Genomic DNA, 23,005 nt, shown 5'->3' with positions numbered 1-23,005 from the left:
GTGGTGGTTGTTGGTCCTATTTTTGTGTCATCATCATTGTTCGTTGTGGCGCCTCTGGTTCCCTATGGGGCTGGTTGGTTAGGGTTTGGTTCTCCTTATCTGCTTATCCTATTAAGGTGAACAAATTTTCTATTGAGGTGGAGAGTGGCTGGATGGGTAAAGTTGGATGGAGTTTTTTGGGGGCTTTTGTTGCCCTATTTCTTGAGGGTGGTTGCCTTTATACTTTCATCACCATGCTTTTGTGTCACTTTTCTCTTATGGAGGTGGATACTCTAGTGGTGCTTTCTTGCTTGGTGTATGACTAGTTTGTGCCTCGTTCCTTGTTAAAGTTTTGGGAGCCTTTCTAAAACCCAAGAGTATTGCTAGCTGGATTTGTTTGATCTTTTGTCTTAGGTTATGGTGGGGTTGAATGATGGCTGGCATGTTCATCTGGTGGTCAGTTTCTCTTCAATTTCTATTGAGGTGGCTCTTTTTCCTATTGAGGTGGAAAGGAGTTGTGTTGGTTGGAAGCTAACTTTCAGTTGGAATGTCTTTGCTAGTTTCAACTTGTTGGATTTGGATGGAAAGTCAAAACCCAATATGAAGGTTTGGAGGCCTTTCAAAACTTCCTATTTCTAGATCGTTCCTTTATGCTTATCTTCAAGTCTCTTGTTGTTCTGGTTTTGGAATCCTTGCAAAAACCTAATATTCAGGTTATGGGTGCTTGGAAAAACCCTTGGTACTTGTTGTAGGTTAAGGGAGCCTTCAAAAAACCCTTGGATATTCTTATCTTGACATCTTTTGGTGGTGTCTAACTATGGCTTCAACCTTCTTATTTCTCTAGCTAGTCATTTAATGATTATACTTTGATGTTAGGTTGAGGTTGGGTATCTGATTGTCTATGTTGTATCTTATGGCAACGTTCTTCTACGGGTTTCAGATTTGAGTAAAATCCGAGGGTTTCAGGCCCCTTCAAAACTTGTTGTACGGGGTTTTAGGTCCCCTCAAAACCTATTCGATTCTTAATAAAAAATTACAGTAGACACAAACGAGTCCTCTTCCAATCCCATTGATAAACAATTTTCTAAACACGGTCTATGACACATTCTTGACTAATGACTCTTGATGATCGAGGTCACTTGTTCAAAATCCGTCCTTAATTTAATAACTCCATTGTTGAAGACATGTTCAATCACATAGAATCTCATCTACCTAGTGTGGAATTTACCTTGAAAATATTGGAAGAGAGAGTTGTACATGAGTTTTCAATCTCTTAGTTCAAATGAATGTTTCATGATGAAATACTCATTGCCATTAGATTTTTTGTTAGATAATTTCAAAATGAAACAAAGTATATCTTCACAATTCAATGGGAAATAAGTGCTCTCTTACAATAAACAATCTCATAAGGAGTAAGTCTCGTGGTGTTCCTCTAGTGAGTTGACAAGCCCACACAACTTCAAATAGATGATGAACACAATCTTTGTGATATAAAAATAGTTTTCATTAAGATATTCTATATTTCCAAATTGGTAACGTCAACTTGGCCATTAGCATAAGGATGATATAAAGAGTACTTTATATGTTGAATTTGATATTCCTTCATTAATGTAGTGATGAATTTAGATTTCAATTGTGGTCCTTGGTTGATGAAAATCTCTATGGGCCCCATGCCTTGAGAATATTCTTTCATATAGGAATTTAGCTAATTTATTGTCTTGATCATGCTTCAAGGCTTTGGCCTAGATACCCATTTTGTAACATAGTAAATGCAAACCCAGTTGTACTCATTATGGTTCGAAGGTGGGTTAACATGACTAGTAAAGTCCATCCCCCACTTTTCAAAAGGTTATATAGAAATTTGTGGATGTAGTGGCATTTCATCAAAGAAAGTGGGATGCCCCATATATCAACACTTATCATATTGACAAATAATTTTTTAATTCCTATGTAAGGTAGACTAATAGTTGTATACACCTAAAAATGATTAGACATAATTAAATAAGTTTCTTATTTATTTAATGGCTTTATTCTTCTATCAATGAATAAATGAATAATTTATTTGTTTGATAAACTTATCGTATTCCTCTAAACCAACTTATTAATTAAATATTAATTATTTAATTAAAATTCATCATAATTATTTTTAAGTCTATCTTAATTAAATAATTTTAAATTATTTAATTATTCACCTAGCTTAAGTCTTCAATTTTAAATCCATATCATTTCCTCCATCTCATCTGCCATATCATCATGCCACCTCATCACCATGTGGGTAAACAAATTAAATATTTTTAATATTTAAAATCTAAAATTACCCTTAACATCATCCATAGTCAATAGGATGAGGAGACTTATGTGTCCTCCTATTTCCTATATTCCCTCTCACATCCCTATATCTTAGAGGGTGATTTTGTCCACATCAACTTGGTCAAAGTGACTCATTGTCCACTTGTCCTAGGAAGCTGAAATCTTCTCCAACCTCCCTATATTGTTGACTCCATGTCTTGGGAAACCTATATTCTCTCCAATTATCCTATATCCTTGGAGTCTTCATCCTTGGTCAAGGTGATCATGTTGCCATGTGTAATCTCTTTCCATCTTGTCCTCCACCTTGTTATCATAGGAGGAACATCTTCCCCCTTTATCTCTCACATCTCAACCAAATTCTTCTTAGCCATCCATTCTCTCAAGATTCACTCTCAACCATTGATCTTTGCCACCTTGGATTTTAGCCATGAAAAAATTATATAAGGAAGCCTTTAGCCAACATTTGAGGCTAGTCACTATTAGAGCATTCAAACATTCAATAATTCCAGTTATCCAACAAACAAAGCAATCTAAAAGTGTGCCTGTGGTTCAACAAATTATCATAGTAGCTTCATCATTATCTTCACTATAGTTGCATTGTAGTTTCAATCCACTGCATTTTTAATACCACATAGTCCATTTGGCTTATTGTAATCTTGAAGCAATATCAGTGCATTTTGAGAGTAATCTTAACAACAAGATCAAATTTGATAGGACACAATGAGACATGCATGAAGGTTTAACTGTTTAAGTTACTTGTTTAATTTGTTTCATTGGTGATTTGGTTACTTTGTAGGATTTTATAAGTCTTGTGGTAGCTTAGTTCATTAGTCTTATAGTTAGTTAGATTTCTACCTCACAATAGTAATTAGTATGCAGTACTTTGGTAGTGGTACAATAGGTAACAAAATGTCCTCCATGAGGTTTTAAATGATATTCTTAAATTATACATCAAATATTTTATTCTTGCTTACACAATGTTGTATGACATTATTAATACTTGTATGAAGTCACATTCTTCGAGTATCTATTCAACTTTGCACAACTAACTTCTCATGTTATCTAGGAGAATGGTAGGAAGGAAATTTAATTGTAACTAACTAGTTAGAAATATTTATAAACCATTGGATTTTAGTTAAAATTACAAAGAGATGTTCATCTAGGAAGAATCATCTAGTATTCCATCTAAAGCAGTTGGCTAGATAGGAAATTTGTAATTATAGTTTCATGATTTTTTTCAAGAATGGTAATGTCAAATTATTGTAAGAGTGACATCCATCTAATAAGCTAACATATAACTGCTAGTTTATTAATAAGAAATCAAAATTGTTGAATGATATGTATGAATATAGACTAAATTATCAAGAATATAAAGTCTAAATTTGTGGATGGAATAAACTAATTCATTTATGCACCAGTCAACTTTTTTTTCATATAATAAATAGCATATGATTCTTTACCTTCCTTTTGGCCATGCATATTGACCATGGTTGTGTCAAATTCATTTGTGTAAATATGAAAAGGTGATGTCTAATTAGGGCCTCGTACAACAAGTGTAGAAGCAAGTTTTTTTTAATAAATTTCAATGGTTTATTGGTATTCCTATGTCCAACTAAATTTTGTATCTTTTATTAACAAACCAAAAAGGGATAAGGAATTTTACTAAAATAGTTTATAAAACAATGATAATAGCCTACATATCCTAAAAAGCTTCTTTCATTTTTTTTTTGTGGAGTATGGAGATTCATAGCAATTCTTACCTTAATAGGATCCACTTCAATAATTTTTGAGAAATATAATGTCAAATAACAAGAAGTTCCAAGACTTTGTATATTCACATATAAGGCTTACTTTCAATATTAGCACTCGATTCCTCACAAGAATAATCATAAATGGAAAGATCATTCATATATATATTTATACAATAGTGAACAAGATTAGCAAAAATACATAGCATGACTCATTGAAATATTATTAGTTCATTACACAAGCTAAAGGGAAGAATATTATAAGTAAATATCCCCCATGGGAATGTGAAAGTGGTTTTATCTTGATCTTTTGGAGTAATGCAAATCTAATTGTATCAATTGAAGCCATCCAAAAAAGGAAAATAGTTTCTTACTTGCAAGAGTATCTAACACTTAAACAATAAATTATAGAGGAAAATGATCCTTATCAGTAGCAGTTTTTAAAGTTTTATAATCCACAAAAATGCTTCATTTATCACTTTTTTGGAGACAATTGCCATAGGATATAATCATTGGCTATCTAAGATGGGATAGATAAACCCTAGATTTAGTAGTTTTTATAATTCAATATTTACAATCTCAAAAAGGATGGGACTCGTCCATATTTGAGTTTGTCTTATCAATGGATATTCATATTGAACATAAATACGATGTGTACAATTATTTGAGTACATTCCTCTTATGTCTTAATATTCCCACACAAATGTTGTGTGATGGTTATGAAATATGAAATGCGCCTCTTCCATGAGAATAAATTAGATGAGGATTCACATGCAATGCCTTAGTAGACAAGATTTCTATTATCCAGGACCCAAAAGAAGTGGCATGTCATGTACATAGAAATGGACTACTTATTCTCATGAGGTAGAAAATGATGGAAAGTTACGAAAAATTTCCATGGATTAGCATCATCAAAAGAAAAACAACCAAAAGGACATTCATTATCAAAATAATCATGAGAAAATTATTTTTCCATTGTTTCATTCTTTGAATAAACATTTTTGAAAGAATAGCACCTTTGGATACTTCCTCTAAAATGCGACTTTGATGAATAGTAACTATAAGAAGTTAATCATCATATACGACAAAGGCTCTTTCATTTCTAGAAATGTTTGAGCTAGATGATATAAATTGAACTTCTTTGTTTAATTATCATGTGAAATTATCATGTTAACAAATTTAGAGGTAATATTCATCCTACTATAACTAACCAAAGATATCTTCCAAATAATTTAAATATATTTCAACCTAAGATATCTTCGAAATAATTTACATATATTTCTCTAAATAATTTCAAGTAGAATAAAATAACTCAACATTGATATTTCTCAAACTTTTTTACCCATATATATATATATATAAAACCTTCCTTTTACACACACATATATAAAAAACCTTCCTCGGAGAAATAAACATCGGTTTTACCTCAATATACATTTATCGATCAAAGCAGAAGAACGCACTCAGAGGGCAGCCGTTTACACGCGAAGTCCCTCACCACTAAGGTAGGTTAACAAATCTCACGCTTGTCTTTAGTGTCTAAACAAAAAATGCATCTGGCAAAATTGCAGTCAAACCCTAGTATAGCTATGAATTCTTTTAATGCAAAATTTGCTTTCTGAAGAAGTGGATGCGATCAATAAGGAAAGAGACCTTTGTGAAATTTGCAATCCAAAACTTTGAGGAAGAAGTCAATTAAAAACTGAGGATCAGGAGGCATAAATTGTACCAGTTCATGGAAGATCAGGGGATTCAAACATTTTTAAAATACAATTAAAAGTTTTTCCCGCATTGAGTTTGTACAGAGAAAAAATCCCAGCGTGTTCTGGGTTTTCTTTTTGTATGTTTGCACTTTTTTCTTGTTTCTTTTCGTATACGCAAAAATCAACATTAGCTACAGCATTTAACTAACTGATTTCTAAGCACATATTGACTCTTTTTTAAGGAAATACAAGGACAATTTAAAAATTCAACTAAGTTGCTTTTATAGGGAATAAGATTCGTGTTGGTGAATTAGCTACTGAGTTGCTTTTGTAGGGAATAAGATTCGTGTTGATGAATTAGCTACTGACCTTATTACAGATTAATATTCCTCTAGGCCATTAAAGGCTCTCAAAACATCCATATCTATACATGTATATGTGTTCAACAACAGGTGAGGCCCTAATGCTTTCAAGTTATAACTCCAATACACCAATGAACTTTATAAATGCACGACAGTCCTAGCACTAGAACAAGTGATTTGCTGAATTTTACCAGAAGGCACCATCATCCACTTCTACTGCAATCATGCCTTCTCCTTGGTAGAATTTGATGACTGTTTCCATACACCCTTATTAACTTCAGTTTTGAAATTGCACCAACAACAATAACAAATAGATCATCAATTTGGTGGTTTGCTGCATTTTCCTGGATAATGGTAGTTTTTAATGCATTGCTCCTTGAGCAACGGTTCAGAATAAAGTTCCATGCTATCATGTTAGAACTTTAATGATCTAGCTCACAAGGTATGATGTAATCGGTTATGTGAGCTATATCACCCACCTTAAATCAGCATGGCACCATTTGGCTGGGTCTCTGGATTAGCCTGGTATGTCTCAGGGTTAAGTTCACACTTCTGAATTTATTACTTTGCTACTGACATGCCAATCTGAATGGGTCAGTTTGGGTCAGACCATTAGCAATAACTGTTTCTATCAGAACATTGATTTAATCTTCCATGACCGTGCATATCAGTTTGATTCCTAAGAATCTGTTGTAGCCTTATTATTTTAAAATTTTGGTTGCAGCATTTGTTACTCACTACTAGGGTCTGTATCCACATTGACGCAACCAACTTCATGTAAGAGAAGTCAGGACCCCGTCCTATTGTAATAGATGCATGACTTATATTTTTCTCTCGGGTGTACAGCTCTTAAGATTAAATAGTTTAGACATGACAATGTTGTAGACATCTAGCCATTAAATGATAGTTTGCATTCCATTTTCTTGATGGTAATGCATACATTTTATTTGTTTCCACATCTTCTGACTTTGTGAGAAGAGCTTAATAAACGGAAAAGATCTCTAGTTTCTCTGTAGAGGTCAGACAATCATAACCAGGAGCTCTTGGCTCATCAATAGAAATGAATTATTGGTGATATTTATCTAAGTTTCCAGCATAACAATCATTTTGGTTTTCTTATCATGGCAATCAATTTTTTTCAGTCTTGGTTAGAAGGATCCCAAGATGTTTAGAAGCCCTGTCATTACAGCCTTGTTATCTATCAGTAACAAATTTGCATTGCTAGGTAGTGCTACAATGTAGGAACATTATACTGTTCTTACCAAATCTATTCCTACGTGCCATAATGTTTTAAAACACCTTTATTTATACCCATTCAAAGTTAACATTAAGGCTACTTCTTAAAGCACCATTGTTTGCCATTGCAATGAAAGAACACTTCCAAAATTATAATGTAAAAGCTTCAGTGTCTGCAACCAGTGACTTTCTGAAAATTATATCCACTGCTTGACAATAACATTCCTATCAATGGCTTGCAGTATGTCTAGCAGCATAATATAGAGCAATATATACTAAGAAGGATTGGTCATTATGTTGAAAACCATAAGAAGAGATTTTTTCAATCCACTAGAGCTCTATAAGTCACTAAAATCATTGTGGCATGGTTGCAACCATAGTTTGAAAACTCAGACTCAGCAAATACTTGGCAGACCCAATTTTGACTCAAACTCGGTGACTCAGCAAATTAAAAAATAACTTAAATTCATTAACTTGGCAAAGATTCAGAAGTATTCGGCAAACTTGGCAAAAACTCAGGAGTACTTGGCAAAGTCACCAAGTGTCGGCAAAACTCAACAAAAACTTGACTAGGTGAGTGAATGGGAAATTTACTTGGCTGCAAAAATAACTTGCGATTTATGTGAGTACTAGGCAAATTTTTGATCTATGATTTCTTGCAACCATCAAGATGATATCACAGTAGCAGCCTCAGGTTGTGCACTGATTGCTTAACTTTATGCTGCTCTTAATGGTTAACAACCACTAGATAGATTTTTTCATGCTCATAACTATTTAAAAACAACAGAGCTATATTAATTACTAAAAAAACATTATAAAACAATCTCTTCTGTTGGCAGAGTATCCTGACCACACGTAGATTTTCCAACAGTGAAAAATTACCTCGTTAATCACTGATATAAATGTTGTTATATGTGGATTGATGACTTAAGGATCTCCATTTTAAATTTTTATGTGATAATATTGTTTCATATTGCTCCAATTCAACACTACTGACACATGGTCTGCCTATTTGGTGCTGATAGTTTCAACTTCAAGTTCATACAGCTACCATAGTATTCAACAGATGTATCAGATGATCAAGAATGACTGTAATTTACTTCAAATCAGTGAGCAGACCATTTCACCTCATTCAAGTAGACCATCTGTGTTTGTGGTGTCACAGTAATCTATCCGTTAAACATTGTTAACCACTTTTTCGATATAAGTATATACATGAAAGTGCCTCATATTATCAACAATTCACATGGTTAATTATTTGTCATAATGGCGTAGGTGTTGGTCATGAAGTCCAAGAGTGCTTGAACATAAGATGGAAACCTCAGTCTCAAATTGTAAAAGCAACAGGTACCAACAAATGGAACTGTGAAAATTCTGAGTCAAAAGTATGGTTATCGAAACAATGGTACGTTACTTGAAAGTTGAATAACAGAAGCAAAAGTGAATTGAATCAATGGAAACCCTGATGTATAGGGATCTTGCAAGAAAATGAGTTGCTAAGATGACCAATCAACCATGTGCCACCAATCCACCCTCAAATGACACGTCAAACCTACCGAAACCACAAGAACTGCCCACACTCAACCAGAGGAAAGGACATGCCCTTGACACAAGCAGTGACAAAAATCTTGACATAGAAGTTTAGAACTACATGAATCATAGGATTTTAATGCAGTTGGGCGAGGGCTGTTACCAGATTGCCTGCCCATGCAGTCCCGCCAATACCAAATCCATAAAAATAATAACAACAATCCAGAATTTTATTCACTTTAAACTTGCTTCACAAATTACATTATTTTTCATCTTTACATTATACAATTGGCTGTACATTCATGGCCTTCACTCTCCCTTCATGCAGCGTCTGACCTTTCTTTTGTAGTTCCCTGTGTGGCAGTTCAACCGTTGCAAGAGGAAGTTCAACCATCTTTGTAAATGGTTTGACCAAAATCTGCCACTTGTTGTCGTTTTAAATCCTCAATGCTGGGGAAATCATTGTCGGACCCTTAATGCTCTTCAAGAATTTCAATTGTTTGATTTTCCCAATTGTGATCGGTTCCATATTTGTCTCTTGTTGGGGTTTCCTATTTTGTAGCCTTATCGACTGTCCTCCCACTTCAATAATTTCCCTTTGTTGTTGGGAGTCCTGACCCCGATGGGAAACTCCGACATCAGAGGCTCCAATAACTGCACAGTTCCCTTGCTTCTTTTTTGGTCGTGCTCGACAAAGAGAACATGAAACATTTGTGGGTGTTCCTTCCTAACGCTTGATTGGGGCTTGGAGCACGCATAGGAACCATCAGGGAGTTCTCAGGTTCCTAGAACCAGTTGAATCTCTGATCCAAACACTTGGAGCCAAAGTATTAATCTTTTTGCTTCTTGTTGAAGCTCTTGAGTTCACGGGGAATCCATAACAAACAGTTTATTGGGGGTTCCTACCTCCCTAGGAAATTCCCCAAACTTACCTTATGTTGCCTTCAGTCGGGGATTATTATCCCTATAGGAACTCCATTTAATTCCTTTGTCTGGGTTTTAGTGGAAAAGGGAACTGTTGGGGGTTCCTGATGTTCTTGGAACCTGCCCCATCTCTGACCAAACACTTCTTTGCCTTGTTGGAGCTTTTAACCTTTGAAGAAATTTCGCGAAAACTCTGTCTGGATCTTGTTGGCAATTATAATAGGTTCCTGGGGTTCTAGGAACTCCCTTAACCTCTGACTTATTCTTGAGGAGGCCAAAATTCCGACTTGGCATAACTTGGCCAAATTAACTCCTTTTCCACCAAATTGAAACTGTAGGAATCCGTTAGGCTCCTCTAGAGGATGATGCTCTCAGATTGTTGAAATTTCATCCTAGAATTCCTCTTGAAGCAAATCATCAAAACACACCAAATCAAACTAAAACTGAACTGAACTTAAAAGCCTGAAAATTGTTTTGGCTGATTCTGATCGCTCGTAGACCTGGATGCTCCTGTATCATATTGTCAGGATGTTAAAGTGATAGTATTGTTTGGTTTGAAGACTAGGAAGCAGTTTGACCAAATATAAGATAGATGTTCTGATTTTGTATTTTGATTTTGAACATATTACCATCTGTGTTATTCATGCTTTAATTTCAGTGGTATGCTAAAAGAGCGAGCAAAGAACATCCAGAATATCAGTAATGAACACATCTATGGGATATTTCATATTTGTCTTTTAGCAGTGAGAGCCCTAGCAACACTGCCGCTTTAGAACTAATTGGTATGCTACTCTGATCAACTTCAGATGACATTTTAACCTTGGCTCTATCTTCAAGAGGAAGCCGGTCTTTGGTAGTTCATGGCTATCATAGTTTAGGCAAACACTAGTTTGGTTCTATACTTTGGCGGTTCTTTGCTAACTCTTATATCTCTTATGTACATATGTATGTTTATGAACTGTGTAAATATTCAGGGTATCTTACTAGTAGCACTGTTGCACTACACAACTGCTTGTTAGTTGAAAATCAGCTGCTGCATAACTGTTATTTTCTTTCCAAAGACAAAATTCTGTAATACTTAAAAGGTTGGATAACTTTTACCATTTCTCCCTTTCTTTGTCAATATTTATATTTTTTTATAGTTACCTAGTGTTACGGACCCTAGACCCACAAAAATATTGTGAATCCCAAGTCATCAATAGCAAAAAATCTCATTGTGGTCACTTATGAAATATAACAGCATGCTGACATTAACCAAAACCTGCCAGACTTAACTTCCTCAATGGATAAGCATCGATTATTCAAAAACAAAGCTTGGATCGAAGGCTTTTTGCTGCCCAACAAGATCTTAAAAGTTCAATCATCCATCAGATCAGCGAGCCAAGCAACATAGTATATATGTCTTCTCCAGAAGCACAAATAAAAGCCATGGGCACACAGAGCAGAAGATGATATAAGCTTAGTCATTCTCTTTAAATATTTTTACTTCAATATGTATTTTCCTTGATCAAAAAAACATTACATTCTAAGCTTTCTTTTTGTACTTATTTTGAAGACCCTAGTTTTTAATTCCTGCTGTGCTTATATCCGAATATTACAAACTCCTTGGACCCTACATTTATTTACATGCATGGGACCGAGACTATATTTTGTAGCAATAAATATCTTGAATTAAATATAAACAAACATATATGGCCTAGATGCAGGTTCATATTCATGTACACTTCAATATGTATTTTCATTATCAAAAAAGAATATAAAAATATTAAGCTTTCTTTTTGTATTTAGTATAAGGACTCTAGCTTTTAATTCCTGCTGTGCTTATAAAAATATTAAGCTTTCTTTTTGTATTTAGTTTAAAGACACTAGCTTTTAATTCCTGATGTGCTTGTATCTGAATATGACAGGCTCGTTGGACCCTATATTTATTACATGCATGGGACTGAGATTATATTTTGTACCAATTGATATTTCAAAATAAATGCAAACAAACATATATGACCTGGATGTGGGTTCATATTCATGTACAAACAGATATGATGTCCAGTCCAGATTCATATTGGATATTGGATATGTCTATGTATATGCATGTATTGTGTGTGCATGCATCCACGTGTGTGTATTATGTTCTATGCCTTCTGTTATATTATATATATATGCATATTTGTATTTATATTTTGCTATATATTATATTGTGATTTTTTAAAAAGCTGTATCCATATCTTGAAAATTTGCCATATCCATATCCATATCCATATCCATGCAACACTACTATTGAGTTGAATACTATCAAATTATCAATAACACCATGTGGGCCATGTGCAAACTAGTGCAAAAGAATATTCAAGGGATGTTGAAGAAATATAGATGATTTCAACTTTTATATACAATTCAGATTGTATGCCCTTTCCTTTAGAAATAACAAAAGATTTTGATGAGTTGATTAGACAAACACTACTTTGTAGTGTCCTTTGTCCAGTTATAAAAAATAAATTTTATCAGTGACAGATGATTAAAACATGTCATGCTGAATATCATTGGGCACAAAGTTTCAGTTTGCAAGGTATTTAAGGTTTAGACATTCGACTGCAAACCTTAAAACTTAAAAAAATGCCCCTAAAAGCGTATTCTAAGGATTTAAAATGCCTTTTTTAGGATCATGAGTTTCCATTATATTGTTTTTGATTTTGTTGTGCTATTTTTCTCATTCAGTTAGGAAACACATGTAAAAGTTGGATATTTGATTGTATTGTTTATGCCACAAACACAGTCTTTGATGATATTATAAGCTTATTCAGCTGTACAATATTTCAGAGTGTTGAACTTTTCATGGACCAGCTAGGAGTTGAACCTAGGACTTCCCATTTGCTGTTAGGGTGCTCTACCATTGAGCCACTGGCCTTCTTGGTAACCAGTCCATCTTTGGTTCAGGTGTGGCTCATTTTCCAACACCTCCCCTTGAGCCACATTGTAGGTGCTTGGGGATCCTATATTGGCCTGGCTTTGCTGACTTGGGTTCTGATACCATATTAAACTTTTTCGTGGACCAGCTAGAAGTTGAACTTGGGATCTCCCATTTGCTGTTGGGGTGCTCTACCATTGACCTACCACCCTCTTGGTGATCAGTCCATCTTTGGTTCCAGGCTGGCTCATTTTCCAACACAGAGTCTGCTCAGAATTGTTATTGTATGATATTGCATCGCCATTTATCATGAAAGCGTAAGATTTCTTGCAATCAAAGTTTCTTGATAAATTGATTTGAAGATTTACTGAAATGTAGTACAAAATTAAAAAATTCAGTTTTTCATGATACAAAATTTCTCTTTGGGTTTACAGACTAGTCACCATTTACCAAGCAATCTCGGTGACCAGGGTATTATGCCTAACCTGGGGGGAGACCACCTGCTTAATGAATAGGAAAAACCCAATACACGAACTTCTGTGGAAACCTGCAAGAGGGATGGATATACCTAATCAGGTATTAGGCTTTTGGGTGTTTGATGTGGGTAAAAACTGGATCCTGCTTGGTGCAAGAACTATCGCTTATGAATTTGATAGGGGAGAATGATTTTATAGCAGTGATTTTCAGACACAATAAGATACTTATAATTTATAGCGACAATACATCAGTCTTACCAACATATGTAAGATTCTTTACAGCTCCATGCCAGATTGCAATCGGTAAACAACAGTCATGTTCAGGTCTGAAAGAATGATTTTGTAACACGAAGTATGAATAATGTGTGGATATTTTCTCGTCTCTTCATACAGGGTGTGTTTTAGTATGCTCTCTGCATAAGCGATTAAAGTTAAAAGGCTTATATAGTCTTATATCAGGTAGTAAGTTGATGCTACCTTACTTTCTGCTACATGGTGGCTAAAAGTATGCCTCCATGGTCATGATATATTTGGTGGTTTGGTACAACACTTTTCATCAATATTGAAGTATGTATACATTGAGAAGCAAAATTGTAGTTTAGCTAAGCTTCTTGCTTGTGAACTAAATCTCACTGCTAAGCCATTAATTGCATGCTGTTAATACTGAAAGGGCCTACAAGAAAGAGAATTTGGACTTAAGGTTGTTGGGAAAACTACAGAGGGATTACCAATGACTTATCAATATAGTCCCATTTTTGCATATTTGCATTTCAAACTAATCTTATTCTGTACGCTGCTCTCACAATCCATACTTAACCACTTACATGTGATGTAACAGACGCACAACCTCTGAAAGTTTTGCTGTTAGCTTTACCTTTTTAAGGGGATCAACATAAAAGCTTTTGCTTCTCCAAGTCCTTAGCTATGATATTTCTAGTAAAAAATGCAGTTGTATGAAGTGCTAACTATATATTCATATGCTGCTATTCCCATCACAAATTCTTAATGTTTACTAATAATATGGGTGTTGATAAGAGACATGATATTTCCACAGGTTTATTAGTGATATTTCTAGTAAAAAATGCAGTTGTATGAAGTGCTAACTATATATTCATATGCTGCTATTCCCATCACAAATTCTTAATGTTTACTAATAATATGGGTGTTGATAAGAGACATGATATTTCCACAGGTTTATTAGTGGTCATAAGTGCTTTTGGATATAACCATGTAAGAGTTTTTTACATTAAAAAATGGGTGTTTTTTTAACTCTCTTTTTAATTTAAAAATGACTTCCTGCATGATCTTGTTTAACCAGAGAAAACGATAAAAGGAGCAAACAAAAGTATGGCAGCAAGAAGTGGATCTACAAATGCTCCTGAAAAAAAGTCAAGCAAGCTCGAGAATGAACTACCAGCTTTTAGTCCAGAAAACCTCCAGAATAACATGAGAGTTATTTATTACAGGTTTATTTCTTGCATTGCAATTTTATTTTTGTATATTTTATCGTTTCTCTTAAGAAGTGAAGTACTCTAAACAAGTAGACCAGAAATGTCTTATTTTAATTTCCATTATCTGCCCGATCGAAATTTCATTTGAAGAGCTCCAGATGGAGCTTCGATCTGGCCAAAAGTCCTTTTAGACAAAGACTAGCACTTGATTCCTCATGCAGAGTTCAAGTGCTAGAGTTTGTCATTGACATTAAATCATTGTCATGCAAAAATTACGACATTGTTCTTAATTGTTTATGCTCATTTAAAACTTAAAACTTTTCAGATACGCATACTTTACCCTCATGAGACCAGAAAATAGAGGAAAACTGTGAAAATAAATTTCACATTGTTCACAATAATTCTAGGCACAACCAAATACATCAATGGAGAAAATCATAAAGCTTTATTTTAGGAAATTCTTTCAACCTGCAAATGGAGGGAGAGTTAAGCTTTTTAATATTCATTGTTTGTATATCCTCAATTAACACATTAAACCAATATTAGAATACTAGAATCAATTTGGTATAGTAACGCTATATCTATAAACCCCTCTATGCTACTCCAATGGAGTTTGCATAAGATTTCTTCTTTTAACCTAACAATTATAAAGGGAGGAAACACCTTTGTTTAACATAGCAGAGGGAGGTAAGGTATGCTAGTTTGACACTTAGATCTTCATATGAATAATAATCCAACATGTGCAAGATGCACACATCATCCGTCAAGTGAATATTGATGTACAGGCCCACCAGAATACTGGTCATTTTTGTATAGTAACACTATATTTATAAGCTCTTCTAAGCTCCTCCAAAGGCGTTTTCATATAAGATTTCTTTATCTAACCGTAACAATTATAAAGGGAGGATCACCTTTTGTTTATTGTAGTAGAGGGAGGTAAGGTAGGCTAGTGTGACAACTAGGCTTCCATATGAATAACAATCTAACATGTGCAAGATGCACACATCAACCTCCAATTGAATATTGATGTACACGCCCACTAGAATACTAAAAAGTGAATATTGATGTACACCACCACTAGAATACTAAAATCAACTGGGTATAGTAACACTATATTTAGAAGCCCTTCTAAGCTCTCCAATGGATTTTGCATAAGGTTTCTCCTTCTAACCTAAACAATTATAAAGGAAGGAAGCACCTTTGTTTATTGTAGTGGAGGGTGGTGTTGACGTGGTTTTTATGACAACACCTAACACATAATAAAGTTGCCCAACGGTCACTTTACTCTCTCTTGATCAAATCTCAGTTGTATGCTAAGATTGCAGTAAGTTCAAACGATTGACTCCAAGGTTCCGGTTATGCAGTGGATGTGACTTAGTTGGCTTGATGTGATATGCTGGTAATCCAAGGGGACTTACGTTTGAATCATTCTTTCACTTCTTTGACGTGGGTGGAACTTCATCATCAGATATGGCAATTTTGCGATGCTTTTGCTTCAAATAAATTGAATTGGAATGAACTGAAATTAAAGGGGAAAGGGTTAGAAGGATCTAAATCTACTCCTAAGGGCAGTGATATCAATAGATAGTGCTCTAGTGGACGAACTCCAATTTAACCAAGTTCTGCTTTGCCAAGATTAACTACAACTCCACAAGCACCAGTGCAATCTTTTGAGGATGTTGAAGGATTTTCACATTGAGAAAGTACATTTGAATATTTTTATCGCAAAAGCTTGCACCCTTGCTGAGCTATCAACTCTGTAACCTTGTGAAACATGGAAACAACCCCGAAGTGTGGGACCTTGCGCAAGGGGGTTGAATCTCTGGAAAAGGCCGACTTCCTTCTCAATCCAAGTGCAGGTGTTGAACCAACTCAACACTCCAAATCTTACTTCTAAACCTATCCTAACAGCTTGCAGACGAAAAGGGAAGAGAGAAATGCTTAAAATGAAAGGAGGTGATGCACCAAGATAAGAGATTGTTTCTCTTCCCACTCGAAATGGCCCAAAGAATCAACTGAAATACCCAGGAGATGCACAAACTTCAGCTGCATGAATGACCTCAACGCACTTATGGAGCTTAGAACTTGCTGAATGTCAAGAGGGGAGAAGGCTTCCCACAAGTCACACCCAGAAACAGGTTAACACAACATATATGTGAAAGAAAGCCACAAACATACACTTATAATGAAGGTAAGAACACATACACGACATTCATAAGTTGAAGTAAGGCAAGAATGATGATTTCAATTCATTGTAAGGTCAATGGCCAAACTTACAGTTGTAGAAATGCAAGATAAATACAAGTCTTTAAGAGAAGTGAAAGAGAATAGAATAGCTCAAGCCAGCAGGGAGAGAACCCTTTACAATGAGGCATAACAACCTTATATAGAAAACTGGTCGCATAGGAGAGACCATTGGTCAAGGGAGAGAAGCCTTGAACCTTGTGTGTGCAGGGAAATGTCAGTCAGGGAATGCAGGGAAGTGCATGCACCTGACATTGTGTACATGCAAGCAACGTGGCCATTTCCTGAAAATGCAATCTCAAGAAGAAAGGACTCCCAAAAGGTGGATTCCCTGACATTCCAAAGTCAGACCACATAGGCATGACATAAGTAACCACAAATAAGCATGGCCCTGTACTTCTCTTGATGGAAATCCTGCAAAATCATCAAATGCGCCTTTGTAGCTCCACGAAAGAAGGTGTACAAGTCACTAGAGTTGTTGGAGCACTAAGAGCCTTGAGTGTTGATCACACCATCTGGAAGTGTTGCAAGCCGAAAGGAGTTTGGAAGACTTCGGAAACACAGGTTACCGAAATCAGGAAGACTTCGGAAACATAGATTACCGAAGTTGGGAAGACTTAGGCTTGGGATTTCGGGATTACGGAGTTCTGAGGTTGAGGACTTAGGAACTTGGGAACCTGGGGGTTCCAGAGTTCCGAGGTTGAGGAAGAGAGGACTTAGGAACTTGGGGATTCCGGAGTGCCGGGGTTGAGGAAGAGAGGACTTGGGAACTTGGGGGTTCCGGAGTTCCGGGGTTGAGGACTTAGGAACTTGGGAACTTGGGGGTTCCGGAGTTTCGGGGTTGAGGACTTAGGAACTTGGGAACCTGGGGGTTCCGAGGTTGAGGACTTAGGAACTTGGGAACTTGGGGGATCCTGGGGTTGAGGACTTTAGGAACTTGGGAGCCTGGGGGTTTCGGAGTTCCAGCAAGACAACACTTCATACTTCATGATTTCATTGCTTTCTCTTTGATCAACTGAGGCAACGCTGGTCCATAGAACATATCTCTGATCTGTTCTCATTGATGGACCAAGGGTGTCCTAAAATGACAACATTTTTGGCGACCTTTGTGGGATGCTTGCCTGCTAAGCATATAGATCAGTAGCCTGTGAGCATTCATTGGGCATTGAGTCATTGAAAACACCCAAAACATGTGTGTGTCATCACTTGGAGGGAAAGTGGAAACTAGAGCGCACACTCTTTTAAGGAGAATGCGTTAGGTGCACAAGCACTTATGAAAGCAAAACAACTTCTAGTCTAATATTTACATAGTCATCAACACCCTCTGTAGAAGCAGGGCTTGAGATGAATCCCATTCACTGGGATTGGAAGAACTTCGCCATCAAGCCTGGAGAGATGAAATGCATTGGCCTCCTTGCAACTAGTGATGACATATGGACCACTCCAGATAGCATCAAATTTGGAGTGTTGCCCGACTTTGGCTCTGTTTGCATTCCACTTTAGAACTAGATCTCCCTCTTTGAAGACCCTATTAGTAGCCGTTTTGTCAAAAATTCTCTTGATCCGTTCTTGACGAGTCTCAAGTGTATGCATAGCCTGACCTCTAACCTCTTCTAGCTTCATTAGCTCAGCTAGCCTTACTGTCATGGCATCATTCTCTGTCAATTCCAGCTGATGTGCTAGTTCAAGAGAGGGTAACTCTAGGGAAGTTGGCAGTCTTGCTTCTTTCACATATACCAGCATGAAAGGGGAGTTACCAATCGCCCTCTTGGGTGTGATCCTGTCAGCCCATAAGGCTGTCCTCAACTTAGTATGCCATGACCTCTGGTTGTCTTCAATCGTCCTTTTGATTATCCTCACGAGGTTCTTGTCGGAAGATTTAGCTAAGCCGTTACCCTGAGGGTAATAATTGGATGACGTCTTCAAGTATACACCATGCTTAACTGCCCAAGAACTGATTTGGGTTCCAACGAATGCCTTGGCATTATTTGATATGATGGTGGAGGGGACACTGAATCTTGTCACAATTCCATCAAGGAATTCCAATACTGAGGCCTTAGTGGCATCCCTCAATGCAACTGCCTCTGTCCACCTAGTGAAGTAGTTTGTTGCGGCCAAGATCCACTTGTGGTCAGCACTAGAAGGTGGATTTATCATGCGAATGAAGTCTAAACCCCATTGTGCGAATGGTTGATCTGCTCGGATGGGGTGAAGAGGTAGGGCAGCTAGTCTTTGCTTTCCAGAGAAGAAAGCACATTTCTTGCAATTCTTCACCCATCTATGTGAGTCATTGAATAAGGATGGCCAGTAATAACCAACCCTCATTATTTTGATAGTTGTAGTCCTTGCAGAGAAGTGCCCCTCTGAAGAGTCATCATGAAATTCTTCTAACAATCTGCTGACTTGATTTTGCTCGATACATCTTAACAAGACTCCATTAGAGTCTCTTCGAAAAAGGGTGCCATCCACTAAGACAGAGGGGATGGACTGCAACCTGAAATGCCTTCTTTTGGTCCTGTCTAGACCTTGGGGGTATCTACCTTCCATTAAGAAGGTGGTCATGTCACTTACCCAATTGAATCGAGTGTCGTTGCTAGTTGGTTGATCCTCTTGTAACACAAGGGCGACCTCTGAAGTAGTCTCAGAAGATGAGACAAGTTGGTCACATAGGCCTTTGCCTCTTACAAGTTTAGTGATCTTGATGTTGATGTCGTATTCCATGATCGTGGTTATCCACCCATCCCTCTTCTCACTGATGTCCTTGTTTAGAAGGAAATCCTTGACACTTGCATGTGGAACTAAGAGCTGGATCCTGTTGTTAGACAACATGTGTCTGAATTTTTTTAATGCCCTTACAATAGTGAGGACCCGCTTCTCTACATAGCTATACTTAAGCTCATAGTCTTTTAACCCCTCACTAAAGAAGGCAATAGGTTGCTCCTTATTATCATTGTTAAGATGTGTTAGGACAACTGAGATGCTGGATTCTCCTCCGAAGGTATAGAGGATAAAATCCCTTTCATAGTTAGGATTGACAACGGTAGGGGCCTGAGCAATTGCTTGTTTAATTTCTTCAAAGCTGGCCCTCCCCTCCTTGGTCCAACTGAAAACCAAATTTTTCTTCAACATGAAGGTGAGGGATTTTACCATGGTGGCAAGGTTGGGAATGAACCTCCTCACAAAGTTGATCCTACCAAGGAAACTTTGCAATGCCTTCTTGTGATTGGGGAGTGGGAGAGAAAGAATTGTGGGTGTTGGCAATAAACCACACCCGGACCGACGATGGACTGGTCCAAGAGGGGCCAGTAGCTCAGTGGTAGAGCACTCCAGTAGCGAATGGAAGGTCCTAGGTTCGAGTCCTAGCTGGTCCATGTCTCAACATGGTATCAGAGCCAGGTCCAGGCTAGGAGCCCCGAGCACACGAGAGGTGTGGCTTAAGGGGGGTGTTGGTGTTGGAAATAAGCCACACACGAACCGACAATGGACTGGTCCAAGAGGGGCCAGTAGCTCAGTGGTAGAGCACTCCAACAGCGAATGGAAGGTCCTAGGTTCGAGTCCTAGCTAGTCCTTTCCTCAACAAGAATAGCCTCCACTCGCTTTGGATCAATGGTCAAGCTATCTTTGGATACAATGTGTCCTAGCAATATTTCTTGATCAATAGCGAATATGCACTTGCTAGGGTTCAAGGACACACCATACTCCCTGCATTTCATGAACACCTGCTCAAGATGACCAAGATGGTCAGCTGCATGCTTTGAAGAAACAGTTATGTCGTCAAGGTATATTAGTACAAACTTTGCTAATACACCCTTGAAAGCCATGTCCATTGCTCTTTGAAATGTGGCACTTGCATTGGTTAGCCCAAAAGGCATCTTGCAATAAGCATAGGTACCCCACTTAGTAGTAAATGCAGTCTTGTATTGGTCTGATTCTTGGACTAAAATTTGATTGTAGCCTAAATACCAATCCAAGAATGAAAATCTTTCCGAGTCATTGACCTTTTGGAGAATCTGCTCCATGGAGGGAAGGGGATAATGATCCTTCAGGGAGGCTCTGTTGAGGTCCCTAAAGTTTACGCATAGTCTGATTTCCCCATTCTTCTTTCTTATAGGGACAAGGTTGGCCACCTAGGAGGAGTGCTTGATAGGGAAGATGATATTGGCTTCTATGAGCTTGGTTAACTCCTTCCTCACTAGTGGCTCAATCTTGGGGTTTATTGGCCTTTGCTTTTGTCTAACTGGCTTTGCATCTGGGTTTAGCTCTATAGTATGCTGGGCTAAGCTAGGGTCAAAACCCTTCAAATCTTCATAGGTCCAAACAACTATGTCATCATATTTTTGACAAAGCTCAACAAAGGCCTCTTGTTCGGTTGAGGAACATACCTTGCCCAAGTTTAGAGACCTACCCTTGACAACAACAACTGGCTTGTAATCACCTTTCTTTGCAGCCAGGTTCATCTTTTTCTTCAATTGATCATCCGAGTTGAAAATGCCCTCCAAGTTAACTAGACCTTTAGGCAACTTGTTGGAGTTGAGCTGCATGATTTGATCTCCATACTGGTCTTGCAGCATAGACTGATTTTTAGCAGAAAATTCTGCTTCATTTTGCAAGAAATTAACAATCTGCTGATCACTTTCGAATACTTGCCAATTTGCTTGATTGTCTGGGAGAGCAAGCCTCACAACAATCCTGATATGTTGTTCCTTCTCGCTTGCAACATGCGCTGGTATGTCGAACTGAGCACCAACCGCTGCATGCCTATCAGCATGCTTGTTTTGACTTCTAGGAATACTCTGGATGTTGAAGGCCTCGAATCCTTCAATCAAATCCCAAACCCTGTGTTTGTATGATTTGAGTAGGTTTTTCTTTGTTATACTTTGAGCTCGGATATGATTAACAACCAATTTGCTATCTCTAAATACTTGCAAAGATCTGATCTTTCTGTTTTGTGCAAGTTGGAGGCCTTGGATCAAGGCTTCATGCTCAGCGACATTGTTGGTGCAACCAAACCGAAGCCTAAAAGAGAAGAAATATTTCTCTTGCTCAGGAGAAACAAGCATCACACTGTCACCTGCACCATTCTTGTTTCTTGAACCATCAAAAAACATGCTCCATAACCCCTCCGAATCATTCTTGTGTCTTGATGAGGTTAGGGATAGGACTATCCTCTTCATGGATACAATAGGTACCAAGCCCAGTCTCTTCAGTCTTAGCTAATGGATCAAACTGAAAAGCATTGGCCCATTCGTCCAACAAACAATCAGGGACCTCTTGCAAAAGAGTAGCAGGCTCACGGATAGTACACTCCTCCCCCTCTTCGTGCAAAGTGCAATTCATGTTTATAGGGCTAGGGGTGTAGGGCTCAATGTGGTTTTGCACAATGGGCTTTGCCCTTATGGTAGCCTTGGTACCATACCTTGTTCAAAATAGCATTTGGGACCAATCAGAAGAAAGGTATCCACCTATCTTGGCGGTGAAGTCTCTAGACAGACAGATGGCAAAGAAGGCAGGTGTTGCCGAGAATAATAAATTTTCACTCAACTTTCTCCATGGACAACGTGTTACGCTTCCAGTTGTGATTCTCTCTGGCCCCCACCAACCACCCTCTACCAAGAATGGTGTTGTATCCTTTCTTGGCGAGCGGAATCACCACGAAGTCGAGGACAAATGGTTGTGTCCCGATGGTCACTTGTTGTGCCATGAGCGTTCCAAGAGGTTTGATACCATGTTGATCCACTCCCAGGAAGTTTAAGGTTGATGGCCATAGTGTCGGCTTGCCAAGCTTCTTCCAGGTTTCTTCCGGAAGCACATTCACTCCCGACCCGCTGTCGACAATGGTGTCAGTCAAAATGGTGCCAAGTATTCCCATTTCTACCACTGTTGGGTGCCGACCACTGTATAGTGTTAGGACCAATGGGTCTGTTGGTGTTCTGCCGGGAACATCTGTATTCCGGGTCACCTGACTCTGTGGAGTTACTTGCACCATACATAGGAGTGCCGTACGTAATTGCGACATCGTTTCTAGGAGGTCCTTCATCTTCACAGGTACTTCAATCTGCAACATTTGCTTCAAGATATTTTCCTCAGCCTCAGAGCGGGAAGTACTTGCCGCTTCCTGAGTGTTCCCTTGTGCCAACATT

General features: G+C 37.6%; 1 protein-coding gene and 1 non-coding gene across 2 annotated transcripts in view; both read left to right on the top strand.

Moving 5' to 3' along the window:
- Nucleotides 1-5,423: 5,423 nt before the first annotated feature.
- LOC131076410 (uncharacterized) overlaps nucleotides 5,424-23,005 on the top strand; it is a 50,628-nt gene continuing 33,046 nt past the window's right edge. The window contains exons 1-2 of the mRNA XM_058013577.2: nucleotides 5,424-5,542; nucleotides 14,489-14,636. Of these exons, the coding sequence (XP_057869560.2) occupies nucleotides 14,518-14,636 (119 nt within the window). The 5' untranslated portion in view covers nucleotides 5,424-5,542; nucleotides 14,489-14,517. The remainder of the gene's footprint in view (nucleotides 5,543-14,488; nucleotides 14,637-23,005) is intronic.
- Nucleotides 20,165-20,236, top strand: TRNAA-AGC (transfer RNA alanine (anticodon AGC)). Its single transcript has one exon. It is a non-coding gene; the product is annotated as a tRNA-Ala (tRNA).

Source organism: Cryptomeria japonica, chromosome 7, assembly GCF_030272615.1.
Source record: "Cryptomeria japonica chromosome 7, Sugi_1.0, whole genome shotgun sequence".
Classification (NCBI taxonomy): Eukaryota; Viridiplantae; Streptophyta; class Pinopsida; order Cupressales; family Cupressaceae; genus Cryptomeria; species Cryptomeria japonica.
Note: the sequence above shows the minus strand (reverse complement) of the source record. Positions and strands in the feature narration are given on the sequence as shown.